The sequence below is a fragment of the Mizuhopecten yessoensis genome, unplaced genomic scaffold, assembly GCF_002113885.1.
Source record: "Mizuhopecten yessoensis strain PY_sf001 unplaced genomic scaffold, ASM211388v2 scaffold2111, whole genome shotgun sequence".
Classification (NCBI taxonomy): Eukaryota; Metazoa; Mollusca; class Bivalvia; order Pectinida; family Pectinidae; genus Mizuhopecten; species Mizuhopecten yessoensis.
The window spans coordinates 733,035-750,814 of NW_018404383.1; the positions used below are offsets into that span (position 1 = coordinate 733,035).

At 38.1% G+C, this 17,780-nt stretch overlaps 1 protein-coding gene across 4 annotated transcripts in view; it reads right to left on the minus strand.

Annotated features, from left to right (window-relative positions):
* The window catches only part of LOC110445208, a 106,093-nt gene extending 98,409 nt beyond the window's left edge, over nt 1–7,684 (minus strand). For 3 of the 4 annotated variants that reach the window (XM_021489713.1, XM_021489710.1, XM_021489708.1), the window contains exon 1: nt 7,370–7,683. In XM_021489713.1, coding sequence (XP_021345388.1) covers nt 7,370–7,395 — 26 coding nt within the window. In that variant the 5' untranslated portion in view covers nt 7,396–7,683. Of the gene's footprint in view, nt 1–7,369 lie in introns of all 4 variants that reach the window. The other variant, XM_021489705.1, reaches the window with a different exon arrangement.
* Between the last annotated feature and the right edge of the window lie 10,096 nt (nt 7,685–17,780).

Consider the following 17,780-nt stretch of genomic DNA (forward strand, 5'->3'; position numbering starts at 1 on the left):
ATTTACCTTACCTCAGTTTGATTCACTTTACTTTAGCCTGATTTACCTTACCTCAGTTTGGTTTACTTTACTTGAGCCTGATTTACCTTACCTCAGTTTGATTTGGTTTACTTCACATTGATATATACTTTCACATCCTGTCGCAAAACTTTGACTAAAGATGTCATGCTTATAGTTAGCAATGTGCTTTTAATTCAACTAATACACCATGAAGCTTACACAATAGCGTCAACATCGACAGAAGCTCAGTAAAATTTTCGCTAGGGTTATCACGTGTAAAAACGATACAAAATTCTAAGCGAATAAATATTTAGGATATTCAACGAAAACCCTTGGCATTTTCTATGTATTATTTTTTCTCTCGTCACAAGACGAATTTGTGACACACAGCTCCTTTTTACGTCGACAGCGTATTGCTGCTGTATGCCTCAATGACCTGTTTATGACGTTACGATTCCTGACGTCTAAATATTGCGTTGGTAAAACATTTAGTTTAAACAGGGACAGTATACGTCCCTGGTTTAAACATTATTTTATTTCCATTTTTTGCACATTAAACAAATTTCAAAACAAAGAATAAAGCGGACTGGAAAACAAGCTAAGAGCCTATCCTAATTCCTTTCCTCTATTGGACATTACGGCACAGTCTACACGGACATTTGCACATATTGATGATGACAGATGGACAAAACGGTAACGAGATATGGAGATGTATTGATTTTAAAGAATGCATCTAGCACATCGGCTGTAAACTATTTACTGGTACATTTGTTTGAATAGAAATAAAGAAGATAAAGAAATAACATTATAAAGTCGTGTACGGCATGAAATATTTCAGAATTTTCCCTTTCATTAAATTATGATCTCTCACAAAAGAACATCTACATTATTTTGTATGTCATATTTTAAAATGGTATTTGATAAAAAAAAAAAAACTGCTGTGTATTTGGTACATGTGAACAAAACATGATAACTGTCTTCTATGGTAAACCCACAAGAACAACGTGATGAGTCTATTAGGTTTTTATGAAATAAATGATCGTTGAGTGAGCTACATTTGAGCCTTTCTAGAGTGGAGTATTCGACCTTTGGGATTACCGGAGTTAAGTTGTTTGGAGCAGCGTTTGTTGTATTGCTATTGCTGAGATTAGTTTTTAGCGTATGTACTGATGAACTTTCTCTTATATTTTGTGGTAATTTGTTCCAAAGGCGAATCGATGAAGGTGAATCAATGAGGGTAAAAAAGAGTCTTTATATATATTTGTGCGAGTTTTGAGGGTTGAGTATAAGCCGGTTCTTCTTGTATTGTATGTGTGGTTTTCAGATATTTATTCACATTTTAATATTTCGATGCTGTCGTTCATCAGTACGTGCGTATGGCCAAGGGCCGTAACTACTTCTAAAAGTCATAAAGATGTAGGCAATACTTCACGTGATTATATGTTCTACCCACCGGACTGTTGGAACAAAATTAAAACCAATCTATGCAAACTAGTCTCGTTCAACCAGACGTTTTATATCTGCATTATCCTCTATTGGACGTAGCTTGCGCAGACAAAAAGGGTCTTGATTGAACGAGATCAGTTTGCATAAGTTGGTTTAAATTTTGTTCCAAGAGTACGATGGGTAGAACAAAATCACGTGAACTATCGTCTACATCTATATGACTTTCTGAATGTCAGCAGGTAGTGCAAACACGGTTGTTTTAGAAAAGAGTTCCGCAAGAGAGATCATCCTTACAACAGAAGGTTGAAATTATCCATCTTTTTAATTAACGTAAGACAAAACTATAACGTTATATATTCACTGGGGAAACTGCTGTCTTTTAAAACCTGTTTATATTATTTCCTCATTTAACCACGAAGTAGCCGCCCTGGTAACTAAGGAAGATGTGGAGTCTGGCCTTGACACGCGGTTTGACTCCAGTCCAGAGGGCTGGCGGCAGACGACCAAAACACAACACCAACATAAACCTACGTGGTATAATACAGTGTTAACGGTCTCAATAGGTCTCGGTTTTGATAGGTAATCGTTTGTGTGCGATCACTCCGTATGTGCTATAAATATCGTCGGTACCATAGATTGGTAAACGAGAGTCACAAAAATTCAATCTCTTCTCCCTCGCGTGCGAGTAGCCGTCAATGAACAATGGCCGCTCTGATTGGCTCGTCATCTATATGTGCCCCAGCCCTCCAATAAAAGCATGTTCCCCACCAAACTTGATTTGCGTGACATTTTCGCTATACTTATGCCATTGGCATACAAGCACATTGCCTTTTTTTCTATTGCTGCAAATCTCCATGACCGAATCTCGAACTTCAGTTTTATCATTATTTTTATGTATGACTATAAAAAAACAAGTGCATATATCTGTTTGGTTTATGTATCAATGACAACCACTGTAGTTATTTTGGAGGATTATTATTGATCTCTTGCGATGGTCATGCAGAGTTCAACATTACTGATTCATTTGTAATATTTATAATGACACAAACAGACGACTCAAATGACGGTTTCCCAGAGTATCAATCGCCTTCCAGATTTTGAAAATAAAAATGTTTACAATTACGAATATTTTTGTTCTTGAAAGCTTCACCGAATACTTCGTCGTTTTCAGCTTTCGAAATTTTTTCGATGACCTTTCTATAATGTCACTGATTGTAACCGTAGCAATGACTGACCACTCTACGAGATCTGGGTTGTGGCGATGACCGGTTATCGATTCGCTCAGCTTGGAAAGCATCCGTTTAGAGTTCGTAGGTTCTGGGTTCAAGTTTCGGTCCGAGTCATTGCACATTAGCATTCGTTTACATTTACACACGTTTTCCTTAAAGTAGATTTCGACTAATGCCAATATACCCAGTTTAGAAATATCCTGGAATAGGTTCTTCTTCATATAACAAATAGACATTTTTCCGACTTCCCACCAAATTGTCTGCTCAAAGTCCGTCTCGGTCAAGCGCGTGATCCTAAATTACATAAATGATTGGACGTCTTCCTTACCCCGGAAGCAGTAAGATAAGTGCGCAAATTTGCTGTGAACATGGTTTTAGCTTATTCCAGGTTATATTAACCCACATGTACGTGCATTTAAGTGAATGAAAACTGATATCCCTGTATAGTATATATACTGTTTCACCGCCTGCCGAACATATATTCCAGTCTCCAAGTACGATCTCTCATCAATAATTCCCTTCATTTCCATGTACGTGATATTGAGTTTGTTTCAAGTTACAACCATGATTTCATGAGCATTCCAAAATGACTAGTCTATTGTCGATGCCTTTTCATGAATAAAGCTGGCTCGGAAAACAGTTTAATAATTTGTAACTCTAAAACGATGGTTTTACTACTCGAACGAAAATCTCTCTGTGGTCCCAAAACTTCCTTTCGGTAATCTGCATGTCGAAATCGGAGAAGCATCCAATGTCCGTTGTCGCTGTCATGAAGACGCTTCGGACATGCTCGTACAAGAGTTCCGGTAAAATGTCAAGACCATTTTCCCTGTACCTGTAAGGTATTTCCTACAGCCCCTTATGAACTGTATAGCTTTTATCTGGACAAATTACTTTGAAATGTTTAATTCCTATAGTTTCGTACCAAAATGCAATAACTTCCGGATGATGTTTATAACAGTACGAGTATGTCCTACTTGTAAAAATATCATACAATTTCTGTCTGTAACAGAAAGTGAATGAAAAGCAATTAAAAGCCACATTTCTTGCAAGTTTTTGTTGTATTTCTTAAACACCTATATATATAAGTGTTCTGTATATATGTACAATGTATAACAAAGACACATGTATACATCATACATGTATGACCTTGCCAGGCCGAGTATTCAGTTGTACATGTATACAGATATAGGTACGTAATGTTATTGAGTACATGTATGAATTATACATAGCGCGATTATCTACATCAAAGGCGCTCTCCGCTACTCTTGTTCTTCGAGAAAGCTGGTCTCTATTCACGAATTGTTTACATAGCAACGAAGGTATATTTCCGGAGTAAGTATTCCCAAATTACTTTCATATATACGTTGACCTATAGGTCAACGTGTGTGCTGCCGAGCTTTGCACAGCGCGAGTGGTTTTGATGGTATGAAACAGGTGGTCCCTTTCGTCAACTCATTGATTATCGAACTGGTGAAAATACATGCCTTAAAACTAACATTGCTTCCGGTTTCAAGTTTAATGTAAATATCGATCCATCAATGTCCAATTGTATATATAGGTATAGTTTACAGAAACAAGCAGTGAATAACTACCTAGCTAAGTTGGTTTTAGACCTCAAAGTATTTTACGTTACTCAGCTGGCACCAGTCCTGTGGGGACTTTACGTTGTGAAGTTGGCGCTAGTCCTGTGGGGACTTTACGTTGTTAGGTTGTCGCTAGTCCTGTGGGGACTTTACGTTGCTAAGTTGGCGCTAGTCCTATGGGGACTTTACGTTGCTAAGTTGGCACCAGTCCTGTGGGGACTTTACGTTGTTAAGTTGGCGCTAGCCCTATGGGGACTTTACGTTGTTAAGTTGTCGCTAGTCCTGTGGGGACTTTACGTTGCTAAGTTGGCGCTAGTCCTATGGGGACTTTACGTTGCTAAGTTGGCGCTAGTCCTATGGGGACTTTACGTCGCTAAGTTGTCGCTAGTCCTGTGGGGACTTTACGTTGCTAAGTTTGCGCTAGATCTATGGGGACTTTACGTTGCTAAGTTGGCGCTAGTCCTATGGGGACTCTACGTTGCTAAGTTGGCGCTAGTCCTATGGGGACTCTACGTTGCTAAGTTGGCGCTAGTCCTATGGGGACTCTACGTTGCTAAGTTGGCGCTAGTCCTATGGGGACTTTATGTCGCTAAGTTGTCGCTAGTCCTGTGGGGACTTTACGTGGCTAAGTTGGCGCTAGTCCTGTGGGGACTTTACGTTGCTAAGGTGGCGTTAGTCCTGTAGGGACTTTACGTTGCTAAGTTGGCGCTAGTCCGATGGGGACTTTACTTTGCTAAGTTGGCGCTAGTCCTATGGGGACTTTATGTCGCTAAGTTGTCGCTAGTCCTGTGGGGACTTTACGTGGCTAAGTTGGCGCTAGTCCTGTGGGGACTTTACGTTGCTAAGTTGTCGCTAGTCCTGTGGGGACTTTACGGTGCTAAGTTTGCGCTAGATCTATGGGGACTTTACGTTGCTAAGTTGGCGCTAGTCCTATGGGGACTCTACGTTGCTAAGTTGGCGCTAGTCCTATGGGGACTCTACGTTGCTAAGTTGGCGCTAGTCCTATGGGGACTTTATGTCGCTAAGTTGTCGCTAGTCCTGTGGGGACTTTACGTTACTAAGTTGGCGCTAGTCCTATGGGGACTTTACTTTGCTAAGTTGGCGCTAGTCCTATGGGGACTTTACGTTGCTAAGTTGGCGCTAGTCCTGTGGGGACTTTACGTTGCTAAGTTGGCGTTAGTCCTGTAGGGACTTTACGTTGCTAAGTTGGCGCTGGTCATATAGGTACTTACTCATATAAGTACGTTACGTTGCTAATATGACGCTGGTTCTGTAGGGACTTTACGTTGCTAAGTTAGCGCTAGTCATATAGGTACTTTTACGTTGCTAAGTTAGCGCTAGTCCTTTAGGTACTCTACGTTACTAAGTTAGCGCTAGTCCATTAGGTATTTTACGTTGCTAATTTGGCGCTTGTCCTGTAGGTATTTTATTTTCCTAAGTTAGCGCTAGTCCTGTAAGTAGTTTACGTTGCTAAGTTGGCGCTTGTCCTACAGAGACTAGTTGGTGCTATTCTCGGGTGTACAATATTACGTTAGTATTACCGCTTATTTGAGTCGACAGTTGCTCATTACAAGAAAGAAAGAAACCGAAATTATCAAAGTTTTGTATAAGTGAGGTCATTATTGTAGACAACAACACTCCTCACAAATGTTTTATAGACCTTTCCTTGTAGAATAATTACTGTTGGAACAGACATACCAAAGCTCTAAGCTTGTTTCCTATACCTCTGAAATCCATTGCAGGTATGTTGGAATCCGGGATAAAATACTCTTAAACTAACGTCAATATTCTGTAATAAAATTGCACGAATCCAAACATATTCAAATTAAGATCCTCTGCAAGTTATTACTGGGGGTGGAGGAGGAGGCTTGGTGTGTTCACAAGGGTTGATTTATGAGGCGACTTATGAGGGGATGGGAGGTTTCCGTCTGCGTCCAATGGTTAGGGTACATCTAAGATCCCATATGTATGCAACAAATATATACATTTCTTTATATTAGTATCTACTATTTCTATTCGGCTTCCAAAGCACCCCTGGTCAGTCTTATATCATATTAATGTAACCAGGAGGAGTGCCATTAAGTGATGTGACACTTAATATGCCCCTTGTTAGTCCCATCATCAGCTGTTTCCGTCATTACATTGCCTGTTCTGATGAAAAGACGAAATACGAAACAATCAAAAGCTATTAAATGTGCATGCTTTTGTAAACAAAAGAACCAACAACTGCTGCACGAAAGTGGTGGAAACATAATACACTAATACCCACTGAAGCGTAGCAATCATACCGCATGTTTAACTTCTACACACCAATACAACAGGTGTGTTGTTTGTGTACAGCTGAGAAACCGGACCACTTTCCTAAGTAATAAAACCTATACCTACCAATTACATCGGCGTACCCGTGTATCTAGTTTGTCACAAACCCGTATTAATTGTCCATCATATGTACCAAGAGGTGTCGAACCAAACGTTAACACGCCTGGTTTTATTCACAACACTCTTCGCCATTCGCATAAAATGAACGATTTGTTCCAGGTATTACTAGGATGTATACGCCACACAGGTTGTTTTAGCCCGAGGATGTAGATTTCTGACTTTACCGCTCAATTAATTGTCGTTCAAATTACAGATAGATATCGTCTGGAAAACCTATACGATTTGTAGAGAAATTTGTACAGACCGGTACTAACCATAATCACCAACGTTCATAAATAATCTCTTTATGTTTGTTTTCATACGTGACATCTAGTTAAATGTTTCTGAATCAATATTAACTTATACCCCATGTTGACAAATGGCACTGATCACACAGATCTACGTACACATATACTACTAATAGATATCACCAAATGAAGGGGAGGTCTTGTCCCTCGGTCTGGCGCCGCTCGTGTTTTTGAGTTATAGGCAACGATGGCTGTAAAGAGATCGATAACTACTAGAGATGTTATTATGACCCGTAGAGGATTTTTTCCCTGTGAAAAGATGATTTCCGCGAAATTAATTAGCCTGTCTTAGCGGCACAGACAAATCCGTGGAGAAGGACTGTAGATCTATGTGTGGAAACACGTGTGTAGGAGGGAAAGCACGACACATATATTTACTTACCTTTTCCTATTGTTCATGTTTTTCATCTTGTGTAGTATTTATCCATTGACGACAGAAGACAGAATTATCCACATGCTCCGATTTGGGGGATAAACAAGGGGACTATTTCGCACGCTCCACTTACGTTGTCAGCATCCCTTGTTAGCACACACACAACCCATGGCTTTGCACGCAGTAATGAAACTCAACCAAAACATATACCTGTGTTGTTTGTGTGTACACATGTATAATTTACCAGGGAGCAACGGAAGACCGCGTTACCGAGCGTTACGAGCAGGCGTCAGACTCTCTCTCGCTACCTATACTGATCGTGAGCTGCCTTGGGTTTAACTGTCAAGCATAGTCGAACGCGCCTCGTTGTGACGGCTGTACGAGACTATAGTAGAACCGCCATATATACTTAAAACTTTCAGTAAGGTATAAATGATTTTGAGAAGGGATTCCCTCTCGAGCATCAGAACAACTTATTCACAACTAGGTTATTTTAAGCGCTCTTTTACCGTAGAACATCTTGGGTTTATAGAGAAGATATGAAGACGGATCGAAGCCGTATGTTGCGTGTGTCGCTCCCAAAGATTCGATGCTGGGTAGTATATTGATCCCAGTTTTTATGCTAATTCTGTCAGAAAACTCACACGTGCTTCAAAATCACTGATCTATAACCCTCAAAGGACAGATATACTTCTCATAAGCCTCCGGTGCCGACAGACAGATAGTGACGGCCGTTTATCGCAGCTTCATCTCCCCATGTTTCGCAATAATCAACATCGCCCTTTGTTGTAAGAGAAATGCTGAACTTTGATGATGATAATTTGATTGAGAGATAAGTTTTGAGTTGTGAAAGCCGATGACGTGACAGGTACACGTGCGTTATTATTCCTTGTTCTATATTAGCATGTATTCATACGCGTTATACAGAGAATTTGTTTTTATGCATTCGTTATTGCAGTGCAAACAGTCATCACTGTGATCATAGATAAACAATTGTATATAACGCATACTATACACGCGCTGTATTCCTTTCCTCGTAGATTGTGCGATAACGGAGTATATATAGCGCGCTGCTGACCAAACACTTTTGTTGTTTCTTCAGAAAAACCTTCCAGATTTACTCTTAGCTAACTCCTATATTGACTTAATGAAGGCTGAACACCTGCTGAAGGCAACAGGAAAAAAGCTAGACTTTTAAAACGGGAACGGTCTTGCATTTTTGGAAAGAAAAGAACATAGTGTGTTTTCAATTATTTTTGTTCAAGAAAGATGTTTTGTAAGTTAAAACAGAAAAAAATATAACAGCATTTAAACACAAAGGATTTTGAAGTAATATTCCGATCGATGATACAGTTACATCAGCCGACGAGAACGTTAGGAAGACAGCAAGAACCCAACAACCGGAACCGGAACCAGCTACACAGAAAAAATATTTCCTGCACCAGGCGTTGCCTCACCTTCATGATGTCTTCTTTCAAATTCAGGCAAGCTTCGGTTAGGATAGGACTAAAGAAATTTAATAACATGTGGCCTATCAATTTGCTAAATAAACTAAATCTATGCTAATGGGTAACATGGTAATTAGATCGTGGTGTAACCCTGTTATATGACGTCACTTCGAGGTTGGAACAGGTCCGTTGACCCGTATATATATACGTATGCAAGTATCTGTGTTGTTACAACCAGCTTACATTAACAGGCATTGACAATAAAAAACCATCATTGAAATTGTTATAGTGATCCTATACAATTGAACTATGATCTAAGGTTCAAGTTACCAATTGAGAAATACACTTTCCGTCTATAATTCTAATAAGAGATTTTGTTTCTCATTTTCTCAATAATAAAGGTTAGGTATCAACGCTATTTCGAAAAGCCACCCAACGGATCTAGAACAAAATGGGTGTTCACCAACTGTGGTATACACCTGACGCGTGCTCTGGTTCGTTTAACACTAAAACAATATTTCACAGCTGTAAAAATAAACGTAAACAGTACTTGGAGAGAAATTGGCGATATATAGGCACTAAAATATATATTTTTACTGGCAGAATACGGGACATTTGTTGACGTTTTATTGACACCGGTGTTGGCCTTACAGCCATAACTACACCAGATCAACGGAATCAAATTAAATCAACTGTCTTGTACTGGTAAACATCCCAGGCACTCTATGTGTAAGAATACAAAGTGGAATAGAATTACCCCGAGTCATAAGGGCTCCAATTAGAGGAAGTAATCTACTTTCGGAATCGGCGGAATTCGAGCAATGTGAATCTCGCTAGACCTAGGGTTTCATAATTTTATATAAAAACAAGATGTAACGCCATTCCTCAACGTGCTTGGAATAAAACCAACGTCATTTCATGCACTGCTAGCTGATGGGCTGGGATATCAATTTGGGCGTATTGGAAATGGCATGGAGTAAGTGGCGAGTGATTTGATCACCGCGCGCGTTTGTGAGGAAACCCGAGAGTATTGATTTGTGGGGATAAACGTAGTTCTTAGAAATGGCCAATTCCCTCCGACTCAGGGTGCCTATAAATTCGAGGAATGAAAGGGTAAATTTTCTAGTAAACAATCTTCACGGATAATTGTTGTATGTACGGTCGGTCGGTAACGGCTACAGATGTACAGATGGACGACTGTCCGTCACAGTAGCCTACCAGCCCGGTGTTTTCTCCATCATCGCCGGAGTCATCGCCTCGCTCCTGTATTGATGATGTCTTACCGTCCATGTCGAGGAGTGTGGATTGTGGCTGGGGGGTTAATTGACGTGTACGTTTAATTAGGAGCAACACTAATGAGTTTAATGCCCCAAATCTAGATCCTTCCCAATTATGTTTTACCAAAAATAGCACGGTCGAATTCGGAAAGATGGAGATAAAGATTTTCTTTACTTTTATTAGACAAAATAAAATAAAATAAACTTGACTTTGACTTTGCGATGCTACTCAAACTGTGTAACAGTATATATATATAGATACTTCAGTCGAAAGCGCTTTCGTTTTATGTTGTTTGATTGGTCGTGTGCCGCAGAAGATAGCACACTCGTCTTTCATCAAGATGACCAGGGTTCGATTCCCCGTTCGGACATGAGGATGTGTGGGGTCACCTGGCCAACCTTATATTGAATTTTCTCAAAGTGCTCTGGTTTCCTCCCACATTAAGACTCTCTGCGCACTTCCACATGGACCAACAAGAGTGATTAATATAAATGAAAAACTTGTTTTATAATTGTTGTAAAATAAATAAAGTTTAGTTATTAACTCATTCACCCCTGAAGACACATTTGAACTCGCCCAATTCAAAGGTTGGAATAGTCCATTATGAAATTTTAGGGGTGAATTAGTTAAAGGACTTTTCAGATATGACAGTAACGAGAAGATTGTGCTCTAGATAACACCTTATATTACAATGTACTTACATTTACATGTAAGTAAGATGTTGATCAAATGAACGGATTGCTAGATAGTGTTGTCACATTTGTGTAGCCTTGCTACAAAAACCACAGTTGACAAAACACATTCTGTATCGATCGGTTTTCATCGTATCTCTGTACTTATAAATATCTCGTGTAATTTGTACATAATTTTTCATATCTGTACTTTCACAATAAAAATGCACATATATGAACGTCTGTATCATCCTATTTATCTTATTTGACTTTAACTTTTAAATGATTTCGTTTCGAGTGAATTGATGTTTACTGGAGCCTGTATTACGATGGGAACACCACACAACACGCTATCCCACCAGATACATATAAGATAATACGATATTATAAAACATAAATTACATGTCATATATATATATACATGCATAACATCTCATCTTCCCTTTAATATACCGTATATAATAGGTACGATATCACACACGAAAATCGATAAATGAGTTGACAAACCACATAGAGTGCGATTTGAATGTTTGACATTACAGAGAATATTTAATCAAGACTCATTATCATAGATACACTTCTCGGTACATTTTTCTCAATATTGACCGATCTGTTCCGAATGATGCACACGGCAAATTTAATGCCACGAAATGTCTGTCTTTATAAGATTATACTTGATTTCGGAAATATATTTTAAGATTTCTCATTTACTGTATAAGACAATTTGGTAATATGGCTATGAACTACTCTTAGTTGTCTCACCTGGTTATCACGAAATATAGATATAACGTTTATAAATCGGTCACACATCATGTTTTGCTTGTAAATATGCATAATTGACCTTTTACTAACGTTCTAACGATTCTTTCTGCAATTGTTAATTTTTATTGCCTTGAAATATTTTATAAATAAAGCAAAAACAAACAAATAAATAAACGCTTAATTTTCCACATATTTCCATTTAACTCTCACTTAACACGTTCAACTATTCTATTGTTTGCTCAGAAACACATTTACGCGTAACAAAAGATCGCATTATAAATATATATGACGTCACACTGTAGACAAGATGCACGTTCCCAGTTTAGAAGTACAATGCGCGCTATCAACATCATCTGGGGTCCATTTGCTGCCCGCTATGATACTCACACTTTCGTGCGCGATCACGATGCCAATTGCAGGATGTTAGAAATGTAGGTTTCTTCTCAGCTAGAAAATCGTTTAAGATAATTAGTTTGTATATTGCATGTCTTCTAAGTGCCTGGCTATCTCGTAATCCATCAAGTTCCGTACATCAACAATCATATGCATACCTCTTGGTTTCGGTGTGATTTCAATAAACAAGGAATCTAATTTAAAAGAATGGGTAGGTGTGAAATGTACCGCTGGCTGTGGTCGAGAGGCATGCACACACCCACAACTGATAAACAGTCCAAATGGCTTGTGTTTTATATACACGTAGATGTACATCATGGAATTGTAATGTATGGATATGAGTATACCCTAATGCAAAGGCTGGCTTTTATTATGATATATGTGCATTCCCGTTCCACTCGGCTTCTATAAAGTACATTGTAACCTATAAAGTGTTGTTGCATTTAATTTATGGCACTATGAATGTAACAGGATTTGGCTTATATTGATAATGACGTAAATTCCGTCGTGACGTCACGACTATAATGTTATCGATCACCACTTCGATAATATCAAATATTGGCTGTTCTTTTTATTGATAAACATACTGTTCAATTATTAAAGCTTATTGAACTCTTATCGCGGATAAGCTAAGAACTGTTTTAAGTTAACCCTCAGCACTCAGAAGCCCTTATATAGCCTCAGTGATTATTTGTTTTAATAATTGTGTATGTATTCATTTATTATTGATGTACATGTCAACAGCCTGCTGTACATGTATTACTAATGGTACATGTATATTATCATTAATAGTTAATATACATGTAACTTGTGTTTTGTAATTGTATTTCATCTATACTGATGAGCTTCAGGCTCAAAATTAATATAGAATCTTTAAAACTTTTCAGATATGTTTTAGGTTTTTATTTACAAACCTGATCTGTGCAATTATTCAGGTTTGATCCGTACGTTATGGACAGACCGAAACTAAACTCCTCAATTGTTATTTCTCGTTTTATCCACTTAGCCTTCGTGTGACCTGGTAAAAACTCGAAATCAAAGGAAAGCGTCATTCGTTTCGGTTTATTAACAATAACTCCTATATTTAGATTTGTTATCGTTATTTGATTAATCTACACTCCTGTGCAGACTTACAACAGCATAACTCGATATTCGATTGACTATAAATCTCAAAGGAATGCAGTTTAACGACTAAAGCTATGCATCTGTGTACTTCAATGTTAAACGTGAGTGCATTCCCATGTCTTACCTTTACACACTAGACTAGTGTTTAGACGCGAGTGTATTTCAGTGCCTAAACGTGAGTGCATTCTCATGTCTTACCTTTACACACTAGACTAGTTGTTTAGACATGACTGTATTCTAAAGTCTAAGCATGGTGAATGCTGGTGTCTTGGCGTGAGTGTAGTTTATACTGTCTAGACGTTAGTGTATTCTATAGTGTCTAGATATTAGTGTAATTTAGTGTCTAGGCGTGAGCGTATTCTATAGTGTCTAGATATTAGTGTAATTTAGTCTCTAGGCGTGCGCGTATTCTATAGTGTCTAGACGTGCGTGTATTCTAAAGTGTCCAGACGTGAGAGCATTCTATAGTGTCTGGCGTGAGGGTATGATATAGTGTCTAGACGGGGGTGTATTTTATAGTGTATAAATGTGAGTGTTTTCTTTAGTTTCTAAACGTAGGTTTATTATAAAGTGTCAAAACGTTAGTGTATTCTAAAGGGTCTAGACGTGAATGTAGTTATAGTGTCGGGCGTGAGAGTATGGTATAGTGTCTGGCGGGAGAGGATGATATAGTGTCTAGACGGGGGTGTATTTTATAGTGTCTCAATGTGAGTGTTTTCTTTAGTTTATAAACGTGGGTTTATTATACAGTGTCTAGACGTTAGTGTATTCTAAAGGGTCTAGACGTGAATGTATTCTAAAGTGTCTGGCGTCAGAGGATTGTATAGTGTGTAGACGTGAGTGTATTCTATAGTGTGTATACGTGAGTGTATTCTATAGTTTCTAGACGTGGGGGTATTCTAAAGTGTCCAGACGTGAGCGTATTCTAAAGTGTCTGGCGTCAGAGGATTGTATAGTGTGTAGACGCTAGTGTATTCTAAAGTGCCTAGACGTGAATGTATTCTAAAGTGTCTGGGGTCAGAGGATTGTATAGTGTGTAGACGCTAGTGTATTCTAAAGTGTCCAGACGTGAGAGCATTCTATAGTGTCTGGCGTGAGAGTATTGTATAGTGTGTAGACGCTAGTGTATTCTAAAGTGTGTAGACGTGAGTGTATTCTATAGTTTCTAGACGTGGATATATTCTAAAGTTTCTAGACGTGAGTATATTTTTGAGTGTCTAGACGTGAGTGCATTCTATAGTTTCTAGACGTGAGTGTTTTCTAAAGTGTCTAGGCGTAAGCGTATTCTATAGTGTTTATACGTTAGTGTACTTTATAGTGTTTATACGTGGGGGTATTCTGTGTATTTTAGATTTTATTTGTTACGTAAGTATTCTATAGTGTTTATCCGTGGGTGTATTCTATAGAGTTTATACGTGAGTGTATGCTATAGTGTTTATACGTTAGTGTACTTTATAGTGTTTATACGTGGGGGTATTCTGTGTATTTTAGATTTTATTTGTTACGTAAGTATTCTATAGTGTTTATCCGTGGGTGTATTCTATAGTGTCTAGACGTGCGTGTATTCTAAAGTGTCCAGACGTGAGAGCATTCTATAGTGTCTGGCGTGAGAGAATGATATAGTGTCTAGACGTGGGGGTATTCTAAAGTGTCTAAACGTGAATGTATTTATAGTGTCTAGACATTAGTGGATTCTAAAGTGTCTACAGGTAAATGTATTTACAGGGTCTAGACATTAGTGTATTCCAAAGTGTCTAGACGTGAGGGGATTCTAAAGTGTCTACAGGTAAATGTATTTATAGTGTCTAGATAGTGTCTAGATATTAGTGTAATTTAGTCTCTAGGCGTGCGCGTATTCTATAGTGTCTGGCGTGGGAGTATGATATAGTGTCTAGACGTGCGTGTATTCTAAAGTGTCAAGACGTGAATGTATTTACAATGTCTAGACGTGAATGTATTACAGTGTCTGGCGTGAGAGGATGATATAGTGTCTAGACGTGTGTGTATTTTATAGTGTCTCAATGTGAGTGTTTTCTTTAGTTTATAAACGTGGGTTTATTATACAGTGTCTAGACGTTAGTGTAGTCTATAGTGTTTATATATTAGTGTAATTTAGTCTCTAGGCGTGCGCGTATTCTATAGTGTCTGGCGTGAGAGAATGATATAGTGTCTAGACGGGGGTGTATTTTATAGTGTATAAATGTGAGTGTTTTCTATAGTTTCTAGACGTGGATATATTCTAAAGTTTCTAGACGTGAGTGTTTTCTAAAGTGTCTAGGCGTAAGCGTATTCTATAGTGTTTATACGTTAGTGTATTCTAAACTGTCTAGACGTGAGTGTATCCTAAAGTGTCTACACGTAAATGTATTTACATTGTCTAGACATTAGTGTATTCTAAACTGTCTAGACGTGAGTGTATTTTAAAGTGTCTAGACGTGAATGTAGTTATAGTGTCGGGCGTGAGAGTATGGTATAGTGACTGGCGTGAGAGTATGGTATAGCGACTGGCGTGGGTGTATGGTATAGTGTCTGGCGGGAGAGGATGATATAGTGTCTAGACGTGGATGTATTCTAAAGTGAAAAGACGTGGGTATATTTTTGAGTGTCTAAACCTGAGTGTATTCTATAGTTTCTAGACGTGAGTATATTTTTGAGTGTCTAGACGTGAGTGCATTCTATAGTTTCTAGACGTGGATATATTCTAAAGTTTCTAGACGTGAGTGTATCCTAAAGTGTCTACACGTAAATGTAGTTACAGTGTCTAGACATTAGTGGATTCTAAAGTGTCTACACGTAAATGTAGTTACAGTGTCTAGACATTAGTGGATTCTAAAGTGTCTAGACATGACTGTATTCTAAAGTCTAAGCATGGTGAATGATGCTGTCTTGGCGTGAGTGTAGTTTATAGTGTCTAGACGTTAGTGTAGTCTATAGTGTTTATATATTAGTGTAATTTAGTGTCTATGCGTGAGCGTATTCTATAGTGTTTATACGTGGGTGTATTCTATAGAGTTTATACGTGAGTGTATTTTAGAGTGTTTATACGTTAGTGTACTTTATAGTGTTTATACGTGAGCGTATTCTATAGTGTCTGGCGTGAGGGTATGATATAGTGTCTAGACGTGCGTGTATTCTAAAGTGTCCAGACGTGAGCGTATTCTATAGTGTTTATCCGTGGGTGTATTCTATAGAGTTTATACGTGAGTGTATTTTAGAGTGTTTATACGTTAGTGTACTTTATAGTGTTTATACGTGGGTGTATTCTATAGTTTCTAGACGTGAGTATATTTTTGAGTGTCTAGACGTGAGTGTATTCTAAAGTGTCTACACGTAAATGTATTTACAGTGTCTAGACATTAGTGTATTCTAAAGTGTCTAGACGTGAATGTATTTATAGTGTCTAGACGTGGGTGTATTTTAGAGTGTCTAAATGTGAGTGTTTTCTATAGTTTCTAGACGTGGGTGTATTCTATAGTTTCTAGACGTGGGTGTATTCTAAAGTTTCTAGACGTGCGTATATTTTTGAGTGTCTAGACATGAGTGTTTTCTATAGTTTCTAGACGTGGATGTATTCTAAAGTGTAAAGACGTGGGTATATTTTTGAGTGTCTAAACCTGAGTGTATTCTATAGTTTCTAGACGTGAGTGTTTTCTAAAGTGTCTAGACGTGAGTGTATTCTAAAGTGTCTACAGGTAAATGTATTTACAGAGTTTAGACGTGAATGTATTTACAGTGTCTGACGTGAGAGTATGGTATAGTGTCTGGCGTGAGAGTATTTTATAGTTTCTAGACGTGGGTGTATTTTATAGTTTCAAGACGTGAGTGTATTCTAAAGTTTCTAGACGTGAGTGTATTCTATAGTTTCTAGACGTGGATGTATTCTAAAGTGAAAAGACGTGGGTATATTTTTGAGTGTCTAAACCTGAGTGTATTCTATAGTTTCTAGATGTGAGTGTTTTCTAAAGTGTCTAGACGTGAGTGTATTCTAAAGTGTCTACAGGTAAATGTATTTACAGAGTCTAGACGTGATTGTATTTACAGTGTCTGACGTGAGAGTATGGTATAGTGTCTGGCGTGGGAGTATTTTATAGTTTCTAGACGTGGGTGTATTTTATAGTTTCAAGACGTGAGTGTATTCTAAAGTTTCTAGACGTGAGTGTATTCTATAGTTTCTAGACGTGGGTGTATTCTAAAGTTTCTAGACGTGCGTATATTTTTGAGTGTCTAGACGTGAGAGTATTCTATAGTTTCTAGACGTGGATGTATTCTAAAGTGTAAAGACGTCGGTATATTTTTGAGTGTCTAAACCTGAGTGTATTCTATAGTTTCTAGACGTGAGTGTTTTCTAAAGTGTCTAGACGTGAGTGTATTCTAAAGTGTCTACAGGTAAATGTATTTACAGAGTCTAGACGTGAATGTATTTAAAGTGTCTGACGTGAGAGTATGGTATAGTGTCTGGCGTGAGAGTATTTTATAGTTTCTAGACGTGGGTGTATTTTATAGTTTCAAGACGTGAGTGTATTCTAAAGTTTCTAGACGTGCGTATATTTTTGAGTGTCTAGACATGGGTGTATTCTATAGTTTCGAGACGCGAGTGTTTTCTAAAGTGTTTAGACGTGAGTGTATTTTAAAGTGTCTAGACGTGAGTGTATTTTAAAGTGTCTAGACGTGAGTGTATTCTAAAGTTTCTAGACGTGCGTATATTTTTGAGTGTCTAGACGTGGGTGTATTCTATAGTTTCGA